Source organism: Manis pentadactyla, chromosome 7 (assembly GCF_030020395.1).
Source record: "Manis pentadactyla isolate mManPen7 chromosome 7, mManPen7.hap1, whole genome shotgun sequence".
In the NCBI taxonomy this organism is placed as follows: domain Eukaryota; kingdom Metazoa; phylum Chordata; class Mammalia; order Pholidota; family Manidae; genus Manis; species Manis pentadactyla.
Genome location: NC_080025.1, coordinates 52495912 through 52514395, shown reverse-complemented (window position 1 = coordinate 52514395; position 18484 = coordinate 52495912). Strand labels below are relative to the sequence as shown.

The 18484-nt window shown below is 35.4% G+C and overlaps 1 protein-coding gene across 5 annotated transcripts in view; it reads left to right on the top strand.

Annotated features, from left to right (window-relative positions):
* The window catches only part of SUGCT (succinyl-CoA:glutarate-CoA transferase), a 698665-nt gene that overhangs the window by 323938 nt on the left and 356243 nt on the right, over positions 1 to 18484 (top strand). For all 5 annotated transcript variants that reach the window (XM_036918914.2, XM_036918912.2, XM_057504387.1 and 2 more), the window contains exon 12: positions 12638 to 12740. In XM_036918914.2, the coding sequence (XP_036774809.1) occupies positions 12638 to 12740 (103 nt within the window). The remainder of the gene's footprint in view (positions 1 to 12637; positions 12741 to 18484) is intronic.

The window sequence follows — 18484 nt, the reverse complement described above, 5'->3', positions numbered from 1 at the left end:
GATATGCAGATGAAGGAGAGAGCTAGTGAATGCTAGGGGGGAAGAAAAGATAACTTTAACCATAATTTATCAGCAATATGTAGAGATAAATCCCTAAGAGGAAATAAGGTCTGAGGAAATTACAGGAAATATTTAATTTTGATTCTGTTTACGGTACAAATGCCGACCAACAAATTCCAGCTGTTTCTCTGTGGGTTATAGAAGAGTCACAGGCCTGTTTATAGTTACTGCACTGTAGACTCTATCCTGGATCTTATGAAATCCCATTGGTTTGCTTTCGGTTTACTCAGATTTGTCCAAAGAGACATTTCCTATAGGCAATACATTTAAGGAATGTAACCCTATACCAAATTTTTGTTTTCAAAACTTCTATTCTAATTTATTCTCCCTGCCTGCCAACAGTTTACGTCCCTAGAAATGTTAGTGTAGTTTTATTTATTTAACACTTATGCAGGACTTACTTATATTATGCACTGTTTTGAACACCTTCAAAGTATTAATTCACTTAATTCTTCATGACAAGATTAGATACTGTTTCCTAAAAAAGGAAAAAACCTTAAAGGACAAGAATCATAATTCATCTGAATTGAAATTAATAACTTCTGTATGAAAAAGTAAATAAAGCTAAAATACCAGCTCTTGCCCAGGAGAAAAAAATTGAAATGCATACAGCTGATAAAGGGTTTGTATCTACACTATGTAAATATTCCCTATTTGTCAATAAGAAAAAAAAAGCCAGTCCAACTGAATAGTGGGCAGGAGATATGAAGAGGAAAGATACAAAAGGGAAAAACCTCATCTAAAGCCCTATAAGTTTGTGAAAAGATGTCTAATTTCTCCAGCTGTGAGAAATGCAACTTAAATAACTATGAGATACAGATACTACCTTTATCAGATTGACAGTACTTTATAGTCTGACAATAGCAAAAGTTGGTGAGAACATGGAGCATGGGAGAAGCAGAAACTGGCATCAAGCACTTTGGAGAAAGTCTAGTACAGCTGAGCATGTGTCTGCTTTATGACACAGCAGTTCTGCTTTTCTCTATATACCTTAGTGAATCAATCCCATATAATAAACAGAGGAATATATAAAGTTCCATGGAAACATTGTGTGTAATAGTAAGCAACTGGAAACAGTGGAACATTAGTAGGAGAAAAGAAGTTGTGAAATGTTCACTTAAGAATGTGCCCAGTGGTTAAAATGAATGAGCCAAAACCATTGTATGAATATGGTTAGATTTTGAAATCAAAATGTTCAATAAGAAAAGCAAGTTACATTATAAAGTTTAAAAACTTACAACATGATATTTGATATTGCTTATGGATTAATCCAAATAGATATACATGTATGTAATATAAATACAATAATATGAACAGGGAAGTGCCCATGAACTTTAGGATGGCAGTTAGTTTTTAAAAGAAAAATGGGAATAAGGTCTATGGGAGGTATAAAAAGAGCTTCACCTGTGTCTGCAACATTTTGTTCCTTAAAGATATGAAACAAATGTGCTAAGATGTTAACATTAAAAAAACATTTTTTTTCTGTTGTACTTCTTTATCCCCTTCATCTGTTTTGCCCATCCCACCATCCCACTCCCCTATAAAAACTACCAATCTGTTCTCTGTGTTTATGAGTTTATTTTTGTATGTCTGTTCACTTGTTTTGTTTTTTAGATTCCACATGTGAAATCACATGGTATTTGTCTTTCTCTGTTTGACTTATTTCACTTAGCATAATGCCTTCTAGATCCATCCATGTGGTCACAAAAGACAAGATTTCATTGTTTGTTATGGCTTAGCAATATTTCATTATTTATATGTACCACATCTTCCTTATCCATTCATCTATTGATGGACACTTAGGTTGATTCCATATCTTGGCTATTGTAAATAATAAATACTGTGATAAATATCGGAGTTGTGGCAAAAATTGAAGTTTCAGGCCAGGATCCTCACCTGAACCTAAACTACTTGATGATGTAATTGGCCTATGCTAGGCTACTGCACACCCTAGGCAACATTGACTAAGTCACTATGTAAAGAGCTCTGCCCAGTGCTCAGGTGGAGGCAGAGTCGAAGAAGGATTACAGACCTGTAGGCTGCTGGGTGCAGGCATGATTCTAGTGCTCCACCTATGGCTGGGAGAGTAAAGCCAGGTAATAACCTTTTTTACCCCAAAAATGATCTATTGTCATTCTTCGTTCTCACTGAATCCACAGTGAACTTTCCTGGGGCTGAAACCCACTGGCAAGACAGGAGTGCATATGCATGTATCTTTTCAAACTAGTGATTTTGTTTCCTTCAGGTAACTTGCCAGAGGTGGAATTACTGGGTCATATCATATTTCTATTTCTTGTTTTTTGAGGAACCTCCATGCTGCTTTCCATGGTGACTGCACCAGTTTACATTCCCACCAACAGTGTAGGAGGGTTCCCTTTTCTCCACATCCTCACCAACACTTATTATTTCTTGTCCTGTTGATAGTAATCCATTATAATTGGTGTGATATGATACCTCATTGTGGTTTTGATTTGCATTTCCCTGATGATTAGTGATGTTGAGGATCTTTACATGTGTCAGTTGGCTCTCTGTATTTCTTCTTTCAAAATACATATTCAGATCATCTGCCAACATTTAAATTGGATTTTTTTTTTGTGTTGAGTTGCATGAGTTCTTTATGTATTTTGGGTATTACCTCCTTATAGGATATATAATTTGCAAATATCTTCTCCCATTCAATAGGTTGCCTTTTCATTTTGTTGGCGGTTTCCTTTGCAGTGCAGAAGCTTTTTAGTTTGGTGTAATCCCACTCATTTATTTTTGCTTTTGTTTTCCTTGCCTGCCTGGTGATCCATATCCATAAAAAACTTGCTAATGATGATGTCCAAGAGTTTACTGCCTGTTTTCTTCTGGGAGTTTAATGGTTTCAGGTGTTATATTTAGGTCTTTAATCCACTTCAAGTTTATTTCTCTGTATGGTGTAAGACTGTGATCCAGTTTCATTGTTTTGCGTGTAGATATCCAGTTTTCCCAGCACCATTTATTGAAGACTTTTTCCCATTGTATATTCTTGCCTCCTTTGTCATACATTAGTTGACCATGTAAGTCTAGGTGTATTTCTGGGTTCTCTCTACTGTTTCATTGATCTACATGTCAGTTTCTGTGCCAGCACCGTAATGTTATGATTACTGCAGCTTTATTCCATAGTTTAAAATAAGCTTTGTTATTCTTTCTTAAGATTGCTTTGGCTATTCAGGGTGTTTTATGGTTCTATACAAAGTTTAGGATTATTTGTTTTAGTTCTGTGAAAAATACCACTTGTGTTTTGATAGGGATTGTATCAAATCTGTTAGATTGTTATTTGTGTCATCAATTTCTTTCATCAATGTTTTAATAGTTTTCAGATGTACAGGTCTTTACCTCCTTGGTTAGATTTATTCCCAGGTATTTTATTTTTTGATGCAATTGTAAGTGGGATTGTTTTTTTTTCATTTCTTGTTCTGCTTATTTGTTATTCTATATAGACAAGCAAAAGATTTCTGTATATTGATTTTGTATTCCACACTTTACTGAATTTATTTATTAGTTCTAGTAGTTTTTTGGTGGAGTCTTAAGGGCTTTCTATATATAGTATAATGTCACCTGCAAATAGTGAAAATTTTACTTCTTCCTTACCAATTTGATGCCTTTTATCTCTTTTTCTTGTCTCATTGCTGTGGTTGGGACCTCCAGTACTATGTTGAATATAAGTGATGAGAGTGGGCATCCTTGTCTTGTTCCTTATTTTAGAGGAAAAGCTTTTAGATTTTGCCATTGAGTATGATGTTAGTTGTGGGTTTGTGTATATGGCTTTTGTTATGTTGACATATGTTCCCTCTATACCAAGTTTGTTAAGTTCTTGTAATAATCAGATGTTGAATTTTGTCAAACACTTTTCAGCATCTTTTGAGATAGTCATACGGTTTTTATTCTATTTGTTAATGGGGTGCATCACAAACTGACTTTTTTGTAGATATTGAACTGTCCTTGCATCCCTGGAATAAATTTCACTTGGTCATGATGAATCCTTTTGATGTATTTTTGAAACTACTAGTATATTCTTGAGGATTTTTGCATCTGTGTTTATAAGGTATATTGGTCTATAATTCATTTGCTCCAAGTGGCTGTCATTGACTTTTAAGTACCAGATTTTGTCCAGGGGCGCCTGGGAGCCTCTTAAGAATATGTGGCCTCATCCAGACATGAACACAGCATGACCCCCAGCAGGTACTCTCTTTCATCATTGATAGAAATTGACCTTTTGGACCTTGCCTTAATTATTAGGATGAGACAAAAAGACAAGATATTTCACCTCTGTAGCCTTTCTACAAGCAAATCGAGGTTAGCATCTATTTAAATTGTTTCAACTATCCTGGTTGCTAGCCTGACAAAATGTGTCTGCTCTATTACTGTCTGCCCAGGTTGAAGTCTCTGCATTGTCTCTCCCTACTGTGGGATCTCCAAAGGTAATGAAGATGAATTGGAATTCTTGATATATGTCATCACTAATCTCCTAGAGGCTTCTGAACAGACACTGATATTTTCTAGAAAAAAGAGACAATAACAAACAACAATGAAGTAATAATATAAATGTATTTTAGAATTCCCAGAAATTTAGACTTTTTATCTTTAAAATGTTTATATTTTTTTATTAAGATGTAATTGATGTATGAACACTGTATTAGTTTTAGGTGTACGATATATTGATTTGATATCTACATATCTATACACATGCTTATACATTTATAATCATAAAGTATCTGAGAGATGATCAACAATAAACAGGAATAAGATGTTAAAATTCCTTCCTTGGATTTGCAATTATAGATATATTTTATTATTGTGTTTATTTTTATTATAAATGATACTACTATTAAGTATATACCATTTATTGGGTACCTACTATGCACTAGGTGCTATGCTAAGCAGTTTACAACTAATTATAATCTCCTTATAGCAGATGAGAAAATTGGACATCAGAGAAGTTAAACAATTTATCAACAGTCATAAAACTATTTGAGATTAGGATTAAAAATGAAGCTTATCTTCTTTTACAATTTATAATCTTATAATTTTTACTTATTGAATTATTTGTTGGTATCTTTTATAAATGGTATCTGTATACTGTGATGAGCTCTTAGCCTAGAATGTGAAGACTTGAGTGTGACTCCCAATTATGCTTCAATGTTTCATCTTCAGAATAGGGATGACATATCTCTTCTCATAGAATTCTTAAAAAGGATCATGTTAGAAAATGATAGCTATTATTATGAGTCATTATTGGATCATAGGGTTGATCAATGGTCAGTAGAAAGAAGTCAGGAATAGTTGGAGCCCAGGCAACTCACCCAGTACGGAGTTAGCCTCTTTCTACCCATTAAACCTGGGGGCAAACAATAGCTCAATTTCCAGGGGCTGAAGGGTGGCACTGTTTTTGACTTGACTGGGTTAATGCTGAATTCAAGCAGGTCTACTCTACTGAATGAGCATAGGGAAAGACCAGTTCAAGACCTCACTGGGTGATAGATTTGAATGTTCTGATACATATACTTCCCTTCTCGACTTCTCTATGCCTTAATTTCCTTATTCATGGGAATCATAAGGCTTACCTCATTAGGATTATGAGAACTAGAAATAATAAATGAAAGAATTCCTTGTGGTGCCTGATACATGAAAGGCTCTTGGTTAACAGCGACACCAGCATGCTGGACTTGAAGTATTCCTGTTTAAGCCCTCTGTGGGCCTGGTCCTAGTTAGTACATCACTCACAGAACTTAGGTCTGCTCTCCTGGATTTGCTGCCCAGATCAAGGAAGTCAAAGTAACTGGTGATTAACATATGGGCTTTGGACCCAAGATAGACTTCCATCTTGGCTACTTAATGTTTATATAATTTTAAAAGGTTACTTAAACTCTCTAAGCTTTGGTTTGCTCATTTGTGAAATGAGCATAATGATGCTCCCTACCTCACAGGATCATTGTGAGGATTAAATGAAATAATGCATGTAAACTGCTTAGCATAGAACCTTCCACTTGGTAAGTAATTAATAAATGGTTGCTTTGATTTGAAAAATTTTGAATTTTTTCATTGCTATTTTTATTAAGGTCATATAGGTGGGAGGTGCTGGGGGCTATGACTCAAACCCAAATCTATCCACATCTCATGCCTTTTCTATTGTAGCACACTTCCTGTGTTTGAATTCTTCCAGTAACTGGACTGCCAGTGTGTTCCCTATTACTAGAAATATTTTCAATGCACATAATATGATGATTTTGTAGGATCATTGAAAACAATTAATGATTTTTTAAGGTCCTTTGAATTCCTGAGATCTTATGATTCTCTGGATAACATAGGCAGCCCCTAATTGAAACATTATGTTTTAAACATTTGTTTGTGAGTTAGTGGTTGGGAACTGTAAATTTATTCTCCATATGACATACTTCTATACAGAACTTAGAGAAAAAGAAGGAAGAAACAGGGATGGCTATGATATAACATTTAAACCCAAGATCCTCAAATTGTCCTCCTTCTCCCAACCTCAGTGTCTAAATAAACCTAATCTCAGCAAGGTTTTAGGAGAAAATAATCCATCCTACTCATTCAGGCTAATGTGACTGATTCCCTTTTATTCTTCTCAAACAGATATTCATTCATTCACCAAATATTGCCTGCCAACTATGTTTTAAGTTATAGGGATATAATAGTGAAGAAACAGTGATAGAAGATAGGAAAATAGTAACCCTGGGGAACATTTGGACAGAACTGAGACATAACTAAAATTCATGATGTATTGAAAGAGGAAAATTAGAGACATTTTTTTTCAATTTTTTATTAAGGTATTATTGATATATACTTTTATGAAGGTTTTTTTTATTAAGGTATTATTGATATATACTTTTATGAAGGTTTCTCATGAAAAACAATGTAGTTACTGCATTTACCCATATTATCAAGTCCCCCCCCATAACCCAAAGCAGTCACTGTCCATCAGTGTAATAAGATGCTACAGATCCACTATGTGCCTTCTCTGTGCTACACTGTTCTCCCCATGATCCCCCACACCATGTGTACTAAACATAATAGCCCTCAATCCCCTTCTCCCTCCCAACCCGCCCTCCCACACCCCTCCCCTTTGGTAACCATTAGTCCCTTCTTGGAGTCTCTGAGTCTGCTGCTATTTTGTTCTTTCAGTTTTGCTTCGTTGTTATACTCCACAAATGAGGGAAATCATTTAGCACTTGTCTTTCTCCACCTGGCATATTTCACTGAGCATAATGTCCTTTAGCTCCATTCATGTTGTTACAAATGGTAGGATTTGTTTCTTTCTTATGGCTGAGTAGTATTCCATTGTGTATATGTACCACATCTTCTTTATCCATTCATCTACTGATGGACAGTTAGGTTGCTTCCATATCTTGGCTGTTGTAAATAGTGCTGTGATAAGCATAGGGGTGCATATGTCTTCTTGAATCTGAGAAATTGTATTCTTCGGGTAAATTCCAAGGAGTGGGATTCCTGGGTAAAATGGTATTTCTGATTTTAGTTTTTTTGAGGAACCTCCATATTGCTTTCTGCAATGGTTGAACTAGCTTACATTCCCACCAGCAGTGTAGGAGGGTTCCCCTTTCTCCACATCCTCGCCAGCATTTGTTGTTCCTTGTCTTTTTGATGCTGGCCATCGTTAGTGGTGTGAGGTGATATCTCATTGTGGTTTTAATTTGCATTTCCCTGATGATTAGTGATGTGGAGCATCTTTTCATGTGTCTGTTGGCCATCTGAAAGAGACAATAAATTTTTAATCAACTATTGCCATAGTTCAAGTGTGAAGAATCGAGGGCTTGAACTAGGATAGTAACAGTAGGAGTAAAGGAACTTACCTTTTAAAAAGTTCATTCTGCAGGCTAATTATGTATAAATTATAAGAAATTATGCAAAGAAGGAATTCCAGATTTAGCCAAGCATGTGAGTGGATACTAGATTTATTGGGAAATGGAAATCTTAGTCATCCATGGGCATGTTGTATTTATAGGGATGATCATGCATCTGAGTGGAAGTATTTCCTGGTAAGTAGAAAAAGGGACTTGGGGAAAGGTTGGGCTTGAAATTTGGATTTGGATGTCATCTGCATAGAGATGGCAGGATTACTTAGGTGAGTAAAAGAGAACAAAGAATATTGGGACTGGAAGGAAAAGATAAAATAACTGAAAAAAGAAACAAATGGTCAGAGGTATTAAAAACTCCAAGAAGGTATAGAATCATTGGATCTAAAGATAGTCAGCAGTGTCAAATGCTGCACAGAAAGCAGGACTATGAAAATAATATTTGGTTTGTTAAGTGGTCACTGGAGACCCTTGGAAGTTGGAAAATAAAAGGCATTGGTGACCAAGTCAGATTTCAGAGGCGCAAGCGGAAGTGATAGATTGGATACAGATAAATCTGTATCCAACAAGGTAACAAAAAGGAGTAAGAATGTCAAGAAAACTTTTCTTTTCAAATGAAACCTTATTTATGATTGACAATAATATATGGAAGGTATTGATAGAGAGGCAGATTTAAGATGATGCATCAGAGGGCAAGAATATATTGCCTTCTGTTAAGTTCCCTTATCTAGTCTCATCTATATCCTTCCATCTTCTATATCAAGGCTGATTATGTCAGTTCCCTACTGAAAGACCTCTCTGGGTCCCTCATTGCTAGTGGAAGTCTAATATCCTTAGCATAGCACCCAAGATGCCTTGCACTCTGGTTCCAACCTCCGTTTCCCATTTCCCTTTTTGCCACTCAAGGCACACAGATTTTGGATTCTTTGTAGATTGGGTCTCTGTACACGTTGCTCTCTCTGTATGAAGATCCTTCTTCCCATCTTTCACATGGAAAATTCTAAGTCATCCTTCAACACCTGGCTCAAATGCCATCCCATTTTTAAATGTTTTCCTGATTCCCCACACCCAGCTTAGGTCTCCCTCTTTGGTACTTCAACTGTAGGTTGTACATTTCATGTTTTTGTCTCAGCATCCTGCACTGTAATCCAGCAATTTCCACTGCTGTGTTCTCCATTGGATTACATGGTCTCTGAATACAGGGCCTCTCTTTTTGTAATGTTGTAATCCCCATCACTAGCACAGATTTTCACTAAAAGCATCAGGAATGAGTATTAATGTAAGGAGGTACATCTTGAGGTGTATAGGATGGAAGTAAAGAAGCATTTTTGTGCTGAGTGAAATAAGTCAGACACAGGAATACACAACCTGCATGATCTCACTAATATGTATGGAACCTAAAAACGTCAAACTCATGGAACCAGAGTGTAGAATGGTGGTTGTCAGAGTCTCGGGTGCGGGGGAAACTGCGAGATGGTTGCCAACTGGTGCAAAGCTTTAATTGTAAGGTGAGTAAGTTGTGAGAATCTAATATCCAGCATGGTAATAGGTAACAATACTGTATTGTGCGTATAAAATGTTCTAAGAGAGTAGATAGATGTTCTTACCACACACATAGAAATGGTAACTGTGAGGTGATGGATGTGTTCATTAACTTGATTGTGGTGGTGATTCATAATGTATACATATGTTAAATCATCACATTGCACTCCTTAAAAAATCATGTTGTGCAAACTAAATATATATGATTTTTATTTGTCAATCATACCTCAAAAGAGCTGAGGGGGGAAGCTATATGAATTTGAACAAGTTAATTTCTCTGAATCTGAGTTCCCTATTGGACAAAGGAGTATAATATTTACCTTACAGTGTGCTTGTGAGGATAAAAGCTACAAAATAAAGACATAATTTAATGACCAGCATTAGTTATCACTAATGTTACAATTGTTTCAGCTCCCTCCTTCATTGCCTGGATCTTTTAGTTTCTCTCCTCTGGGATTTGGCTACAACTTTAATCATTTTCTAAAAAGATTTGTTTGCTTTTTTAAAGTTTAATTTTGATGTTAAGTGATTTATACTCAAATCCATCTTATACAGCAGTGTTTCATCTCCCTCAATTATGCTGTCTGATAAAGAAGACCCATTCTGGCATCAAGTGAATTCTGATAAAAATCTAGAATTAAAATATGGGTTGATTTAATAAGTTCACAATGAAGTCTGAATTGTTTTAAGAGTCTCCAAATAACTTCCCAGAGGAGGCCCTAGCTTGGAGGCTCACTACACTGATCTGAGGACACTCTTCTTTTCTTATCATCAGAATTGTACTGCCCTAAGCCATTTAGATCAGCTCCTTCCATTTTTTTTAGCAGAATTTTTGTGGTTAATAAAAACATGCACTTACAGCTTTTTTGCATAGATAAAGGAAAGGATTCCACATCAGACTGAGATCAAGAGATAGGCTTTCAGAAGAAAATGATGGATGTGTCCTCTGGGAGCCATGGAACACAGCAATGGCTGTTTGGTCTGTGACTGATTAAATTTAAAGCATTTGTGAACACTTCCACACCCATACCCACACAAATACACAAACAGTGGTCACAACTGCAGCTCCAGACACTGCCTCTCTCCCTAGTCTCATTTCCAAGTGCATCCGTTGTTTTCCATAACATGAAATAAATCCCTCTCTTTTGCCTTGTGGTGAAAAGCTTATATAAATACTAAAACTTCAACTATTCCCTTGAGTTTTCTGTTGGCAAGCCTGCAGCTATGGGTTTGTTTGGATATTGACATGCATTTTCTGTGCAGATCTTTCAGGCCACTTGGGTGAGTCCAGTGGTGATAAATTCACTTGTCTTGAAAATTTATCAGACTAACCATTGTTAACACTGTTTATGAAAACTTAAATAATAATTAACACCCTGATTGAAAAGGCTCCAGGTTCAAAGTATCTCTTCTATTCTTTCAGCATATGTCATTCTGTTGAAATATATCTATATCTTAGGAAATCTTGTCCAGGAAATGACTTTAACAGCCATTGAAAAGAAAATAAGGATGTGAAGAATCGATCAATGCAAGACATTTAATCTTGCATTGTGCTCTTCCTGAGAAAGAATATTTTGCAGTATTTAGAAGTAAAGTATTTTACTGTGTACTACATAGGGATAGTTAACATTACTGGGCTGTAATTAAAATGTATAATGAAAACTCTTTATTCATTATAATGGAGAGAAAAGGGAAGGCTTTATATTTAAATAATCAATGTCTAGTTTATAGTAGACACTCTTTACATGGTTGTAGCAAAGTGGATGTGGGAATAGGATTAATAACATTCCTAGTGACATGTAATACTATCTTCATTAAAATATTTATCATATCCTTATGTAAAAATATTCATAAGATTGAACATAATTGCTCATATAACAGTCTATCCTTTAGAGACTACATTAATTCGGACTTATATTTTCCTCTTGTTTTAAAAAAAATCTATTAGATGGCAATTACAGAAGAATCCTCAAAATGTCAGTACTGTTTCTTGGCCTTTTTTTAAACAGTGGAAGAAATGCATTTCTCTAATACTATTTCCCATGGAATCTGCAGATCTGAGAGTAACTCTAGCTGTGTCTAAGAGCTGAACAGAAGTCCATACTAAATATTTCTTGTGTCCACTAATCCTTCCATTTAGTGAAGCATTTTATTTGCTGCCAATAGTGTACTTTAGCTAATGTCTTTTAAAAAATCTCTTTTCACCTAGATTATTACTTATGTAAAAATAGTTAGCAATTTTAACAATTAGCAATTAAAAAATTCCTCATATGTTACAAACTAGGAGTGTTGACTTGCCTTTGCAGATCCAAGATTTTGTTTCTATGTTTGTTCACTGTCTTAACAGAGAAGAAATATAAAGCAGTAAATCTCATTAATGAATTAGGTCCCCTTTCCTTAAAACCTAACAGAGAAAATAAAGGAAATCAAATAAGCTTTTACATCTGTGAAGTCCAGTTTTAAATTATAGTAAAAACAAAAATAGAGGCAGATGACCTGGCTGAATTTGAATGTTGTTGGCTAAACTGATATATTAGTCTTTGCATGTCTAGATTTGTTCTGATTAGTAAATCACAGTATGAATAATTAAGTAGCTAATTCGTTGTTTTTAGGTTAATGGTTGTGGTTTTTAGTTCTGATGTTCTTTAAATATAACAGTGGTAAAGCATATAGCTTTCTTTTAAAGCAAACTACGTTATTTTTATTTTGAGGAATAATTTAGTATATCAGTGTCTACCTTAAACCATTATACTATGCCTGAGACCTGAAAAAACACTTCGCACAGTGAAATCATGCTCAAAATTGCAATGATACTATTTTTATAATAATATCCATGAAGTGCTTAAGACCACATTTGAAACTCAATTAAAATAATTTTCTACATAGTATCTCCTCTCTGAGGGACTCTCTGTCAAAAAGTATATAGGGACAGAAATAAGAGGAGTTTTGTATCTTATGGTGGATTTTCAAACAATTGCACCTGGGTGGCTATTTCTACTTTAAAGGCAACTCAAATTGTTTCACATAGGCAGCATCCTACCAAAACTAGGAGCAAAGAAATTCTAAGAAACATTTTTTGTCATTATGGGTTGCTTCAGAAGAGAGCCACATGAAAATAAAAGTTGTTTTACACTCTTTAGAATGTAAAAATGATTATTTTCTGGGTCTGTTCCTAGGTTTGAAGAAGAGATGACCAGTAAGTGGTTACACCTCTTTGAAGGAAGTGGAGTTGCGTATGGTCCAATCAACAACATGAAGAATGTATTTTCAGAACCCCAGGTTTGTTTTTTGAAGTTTTTAGTACATGCAATTAAAAATGTAAGACATTGTCCTTCTTTTCTATCCAGAGTGATTCATATAAATATACGTTAGCCATTGGTCTTGAGTGTAACATGATTTTTTTTCTGTTTTGTTAAACTGTGGGTATGAAATATAAGGAATCAGGATTTGGAACTGTCTACAGTCATACTTTCATGTCTATCTGATCTAATGCAACTTCTACAGAAAGTTTCCAAGTTCAGGATATTTGTTTTTCCTGAAAAATGGAAATAGAGACAATTGATAGGTTGGTGTCAGACACTCAGATCATTCTTTCTAGAAAGAAACATGACAGCTTTGCAGTTACAGGCCATTTCTCCTCATATGGTTATCTTAAAATGAACAAAGCAAGTCATAGTTAATTCTGAAAATGAGAGATTTGTATATACTTTGGTAAGTGTACATTATTTGTGAAGAATGAATTGCACTTGAATAGAGATTTGTGCTATACATAGCTTACCGGATCCTTCTTGGGGCCCAGTGATAAGGATTGCCTAAAAAAATACTTCTTTTATAACATGGTTCAAATGATTATTTTTAGATGATGAGAATATAAGTATTGATTTTATTACTTTAATCAATATCACTGCAAGCAATTTACCATTTTTATGTATTTATCCCAAAAGTTTGAGGAACTCCACTTTTCAATGGCTCTTTCAGTTTCCAACATTTCTAAGTTACAAGTTTTTAAAAAATTTCTTTTCACTTACATAAGAGGCAGATTTTTCTTTAAAATTAATTATTGAAAATTGAATACATTTTTAAAGGAGGAGAACCAGTTGAAAACTGACCTAACTCTTTAACTTTGGTATTTTTATCTTACATGAATATCTGTTTAAAGGAGAATTGATATGTGTTTAATTTGGATTTTAAAAAATGTGTGTAAAATTATTTTTAAGAACATACCTTGAGATGGCATCTAAAAAAAAAAAGACTACCTTTGAAAGTTCATTCAACAGTATTTACAGTTGAATAAAGGTGAAAGAATCCAGGAATTCTGCTTTGTGCTCTTTTTATGCTAAGATTGTGACTATTTCAAGGCTTTGTCCATAAGTATTTGAGCTAAGGGGGCCCACTTGTTATGTACTGAGTTTATGTGAAAGGGTTCCCACCACAACAATGAACTAATTCCTGGTGATTCCTTGCGATGTGGTAGCAGTGTGCTCACTGAATGTAGTAGACCAGACAGCCACTTTTCTTACTGCATAACTTTGAACGAGGCCAAGTTTTGGCTTTAAGCTGTTGTGGGGAATGGTGGGTTTTATCATTCTTTTTCCTGCTTAAAAATGGCACTGAGGTGTGAAGGACTTGACATTGAACTCAATTTGAGGGCCTGTTTCTCTAGAGATAATTTCTGAAAGTTTCTCCATCAGCATTTCGGTTGCTCCACCTGTGTTTCATCAGGTCTAAGGGCACCACTGCAAAGAATGTTATTTTAAAAATCATTAGATATATTCTAACATTACCTAATTTTTAGGCTTTAATGACCAAGGATCCAGGGTCCCACCCCTAAAATTGTTCACTTTATGAGGGGTTGGCTCAGATTGAATAATTAGGATTTTCATTCCCAGTTTTCCCTTACAGTTCTCTTGTAGTTCAGTTTAATTACTTTAATCTTGGTACCTCAACTCTTTTGGACCTGCAAGAAATTTCTATTATTGGTCTATGGCATAATTTTAGTACTTAAACCATTTTCAAATGGAGAAGATTAAAATTACCTAAGGCAGGTTACCAACTTTTTCCTAATACCCCCAAAGTCTCTGAAAACTGGCTTCTTACCCACCAAACAGTAGATCCTAATTTTTACAATTCTGACATCAACAATTCTTAATCATACAGTGATACTTACTGACAAGTGTACCCTAGTTGTAAGAGTAAAGTTAGTCTCTTTTATATATAATTTCATTCTTCTTTGGGATTTAAATACCAAACTATACATATAAAATTTATCTGGATTTTTAGAAAAACTAGAGAGCAATGTAGTGCTATTACATAAAAATAAGCAGCAAAGACTATGGTAATTGCATGTAGGGCTGTTTGGCACAGTTATGGCCACTATCTTCCTCTAATGCTTGGAATTCCATATAATTTTGAATTTTGAGAGGAATGTAGAATGTAAAAAAATCAGGGATTTAAAAAATGTGTGTAAAATTATTTTTAAAAACATACCTTAAGATGGCATCTAAAAAGACTGCCTTTGAAAGTTCATTCAACAAACTTACAGTACGTACTGTGTGCCAGGTACTAGAAATTTACTGTGAAATTAGCAATTCCTTTTTCTGAAAAACCAGTTCAAAATTGATTTAAATAGCAGGTACACAGTACGTATTTGTTGATGCGTGAATCAGCAGACGAATGAGTAGGTTTACTAGGCAGAGAGTAGGTTTTACAAATGGTCAGGTGGTTACTGTACACCCGAGTGGGGCTGTCAAGCTCTGTCTATAGGGCTGGCTTGGAAAGCTCAGGGAATAAGCATAATAAAATGGAGTCAAAATTTGGGGGCAGTTTTATAAACTTTCTAGGTTTCAGTTTCCTCAGTTTGAAAGTGGTAAAATAGGGAAATTGGTAAAATTTCTGTGTATTGTTGTAAGTGTTCAATGAGATTATGTTTATCAAGGGCACATAGTAGGGGTTGCCGAACGACAAATGTTCAACACACGGTAATGCCCTGTTATGATGGTGCCCTTCTTTTACTTACTTTTGTCTAGTGGAGAGAGGCAAATGCAGTGTAGCTGTGGCGATGGGGGTCATTAGCTTAAATAAAATTGAGCTCAGATATCCTTTTAAGAAAACTCATTTGCAAACCCTGAGCCAAGAGGTTCTCACCCCTTCATCGTTTCTGATTACTGAAAATTATTTTATTTTTCACTTTCTGTAAAAGTTTGATTGCCGTTTAAGGTGTCCTCCCTTGTTTTTCCCCTGATGAATTGTGCAGTTTCTTGGCCCTGGGTGCATGGAACCGGCCACTTGTGTTCAGATGTGGGGCTGCACCGCTGGTGCCTGTGGCCCAGCTCTCCGTGCGCGCCGGGCCAGCACAGCTGCTAGTTCAACTGAACATGGATTTGGGTGAAGTACAAGTCTGGAACATGGCGCAGGAAGTGAGACTTTGATGAAGTGAAAAGGGGTGTGTCTAAGGGAGAAAAAAAGAGTTAGCAGCATCAAAGAGCTGTATAGAATTTTCCGTGGGCCTACTTATCAAGTGGGCCATTTACATTTTCATCTGTGGTTTAAACTTGGTAGACAAGAAAAATTTACTTAACGGGAGAAACCACTTCTAACCTAAATAATTTCATCACAGTCTCCTGTTCCGAGAAAACTTGATTTTTCAGCTGAAACAGACGACTTTTGTTCATGGATAGATGCAAGATTGCCTCTTTTATTCTCTGATCATGCACTGCAGATCTTTGCACAGTTAAAATGATCCTACAGGCACCCACTGTTAAGTCAATCAAGAATCCTGTGGTGGGGGTGGGGAGGGTTTGGTCTGTATTTACTGATAACTCTGGGAAATTTTGATCCAAAACCTTTTTAGTGGTAGTTTTATTGTTTTTCTCTCCCAATGATAAAATTATCTATGGAAAACACTGTGCACTATAGAAGCAAAATATAGATTACCTACATATAGATTTTAAAAGTCACTTTTCCAAGTGCCTTCTTAAAATATCTTCTTTTAATCAGGCCAAGATTGTGCAGTACTTTAAAGGAATTCTTAAAAAGTTTGAAAAACTTGCTAGATGACCTCAGTATGGTCTTATTTAACATACCCTCGGGAACATGTGCATGAAATACATTGTGGTTTGAGGTTTTCCAACCCAAACAAACTTAAAAGAAAATGCAGCTTTTAATAGAAACTATTCAAATTCCTGAAAAAAGTAGGTATGGATCTCACCACTGGGAGCGTTTAAAAGCATCATTATCTAACATGAAAATCAAAAGAGAATGTGTTATCCTGCTTTTTGTATTTTGCTTAAGACTGTATATCTGGCAGTTCTAGTCTGTCACAATCTTTGAATGAACTGCTCAATTTAAAAAGCATATATATGAATGACTGAAACTCTGATTAATGTTTTTAATGGTTTTCTTTCTCCCTGATGCCATGACCTGTGGGTGTAGAAGAAAGGGAAAGGGTGTCACAAAACTGGTGTTATTTAACAGTCTTCACATTTGTACCACACAAGTTGAATACATCAGGTGTAAGACATCACCCTGAAGCATCACTTCTGAGAACTATTGGGAGGGGAGTATCGGAACCGAAATATCACAGCTGGCCCTGATCTTAGCTCATGCCAAACACCTGCAGGCCCTAAAAGGATACCAAAACAAAACTCCGCCCCATGGCAGCAAGCCATCCCTTGACAACCCTTCCTTAACTTTGCATCACCATGAAAATTAATTTAACATTTTCTACAGAAACCTTATTCTTCCTGTCCCACAAGACTGTTACAACTCCTTCAGCAAATCTTTCGTATGGGATAAATATGTCATAGACACAGAGTAAAGTACTGAAATATTTGATAGCTGAACATTATCTGTTGTTTTCATATCATCATTTGTGGAAACCTGTGAGTTAGAGGTTTTATTAATCTCTAGGCCAGTTCATATTCCTTAAGTGATTTTGTTTTAGCATATTTTGGCAAAAATCTGAGCATATGGGGGGGAAAACACTTCAGTATTCACATAGTAAGCATCAGAAGCACCCCTAAGATACAGAGCTGTTTTTCAAGCCCTTTGTACAACACAAGCACACACACGTACAGGTGCGTGCAGTCACACATGCACGCATACACACACACAGTTGATTCATTTTAAAGATTGTCTTTTGAATGACATTAGTTAATATTTACTGAAATGTAGTTGCTGCATACTCCTGGGAGGATTGTACAAGTCAAGAAAAATTATATCCTTGTCTCTAATACTGCTGGGAAATACATGCACACAATACTCCCTGCAACTGGAAGGCAGTTGATAAAGATCTGATGTGAAATTGTATGTTTGAAAATAATTGCTTTCTGGTAGACAATGGAGATGAAAAGTCGTGTATGTCTGTGGATATATATGACACATTTAGATGACTAACACATCAGATATATTATGAATCTCTTTGTTTTCTGATACCTGGGTATAATATCTTCAATTTTTGAAGAAACAATGTATTTTAGACTTAAGGGATTAGATAAAATGAAAATGGAGAGTTTAAGTCTTCAATCTTATATTAAAATATAAAGTATAGGGCCATATATCCAATTTTATTTTGTTTAGTTGAGAAGAATCTTAATGCAAAAAAACCCAAAAAACAAAACCCCATGTGTTATTATGTAAGAGGAAACCCATTGAAATGTCAAATAAAAATTAAGGACTTAGTGTAACATTGCTGACATTTTGTGTTCACTTTTTTCTATGGGCCTAACAAAATTGGATGCACCAGTTTCTTTGAATTATCTTATATATATATTTAGATACCCACCTGGAATGCCTTGGACATTACTTGACTGACATTAATGGAAATAAGGTTGTAGAATTTATGTTAAAGAAAGAAGCTGCCTTTTCTTTTGATCTTTTCATGAGAACATGAAAGGCATGGTTCAGGGCAAAGGAGAACATATTCATTCATTCATTCATTCATTCAGCAAATAGTAATTGAAGGGCTGCTCTGTATGTATGGTCTTGTGTTAGGTGTTTGGCAAGGAGAAAATATGATAGAAAAC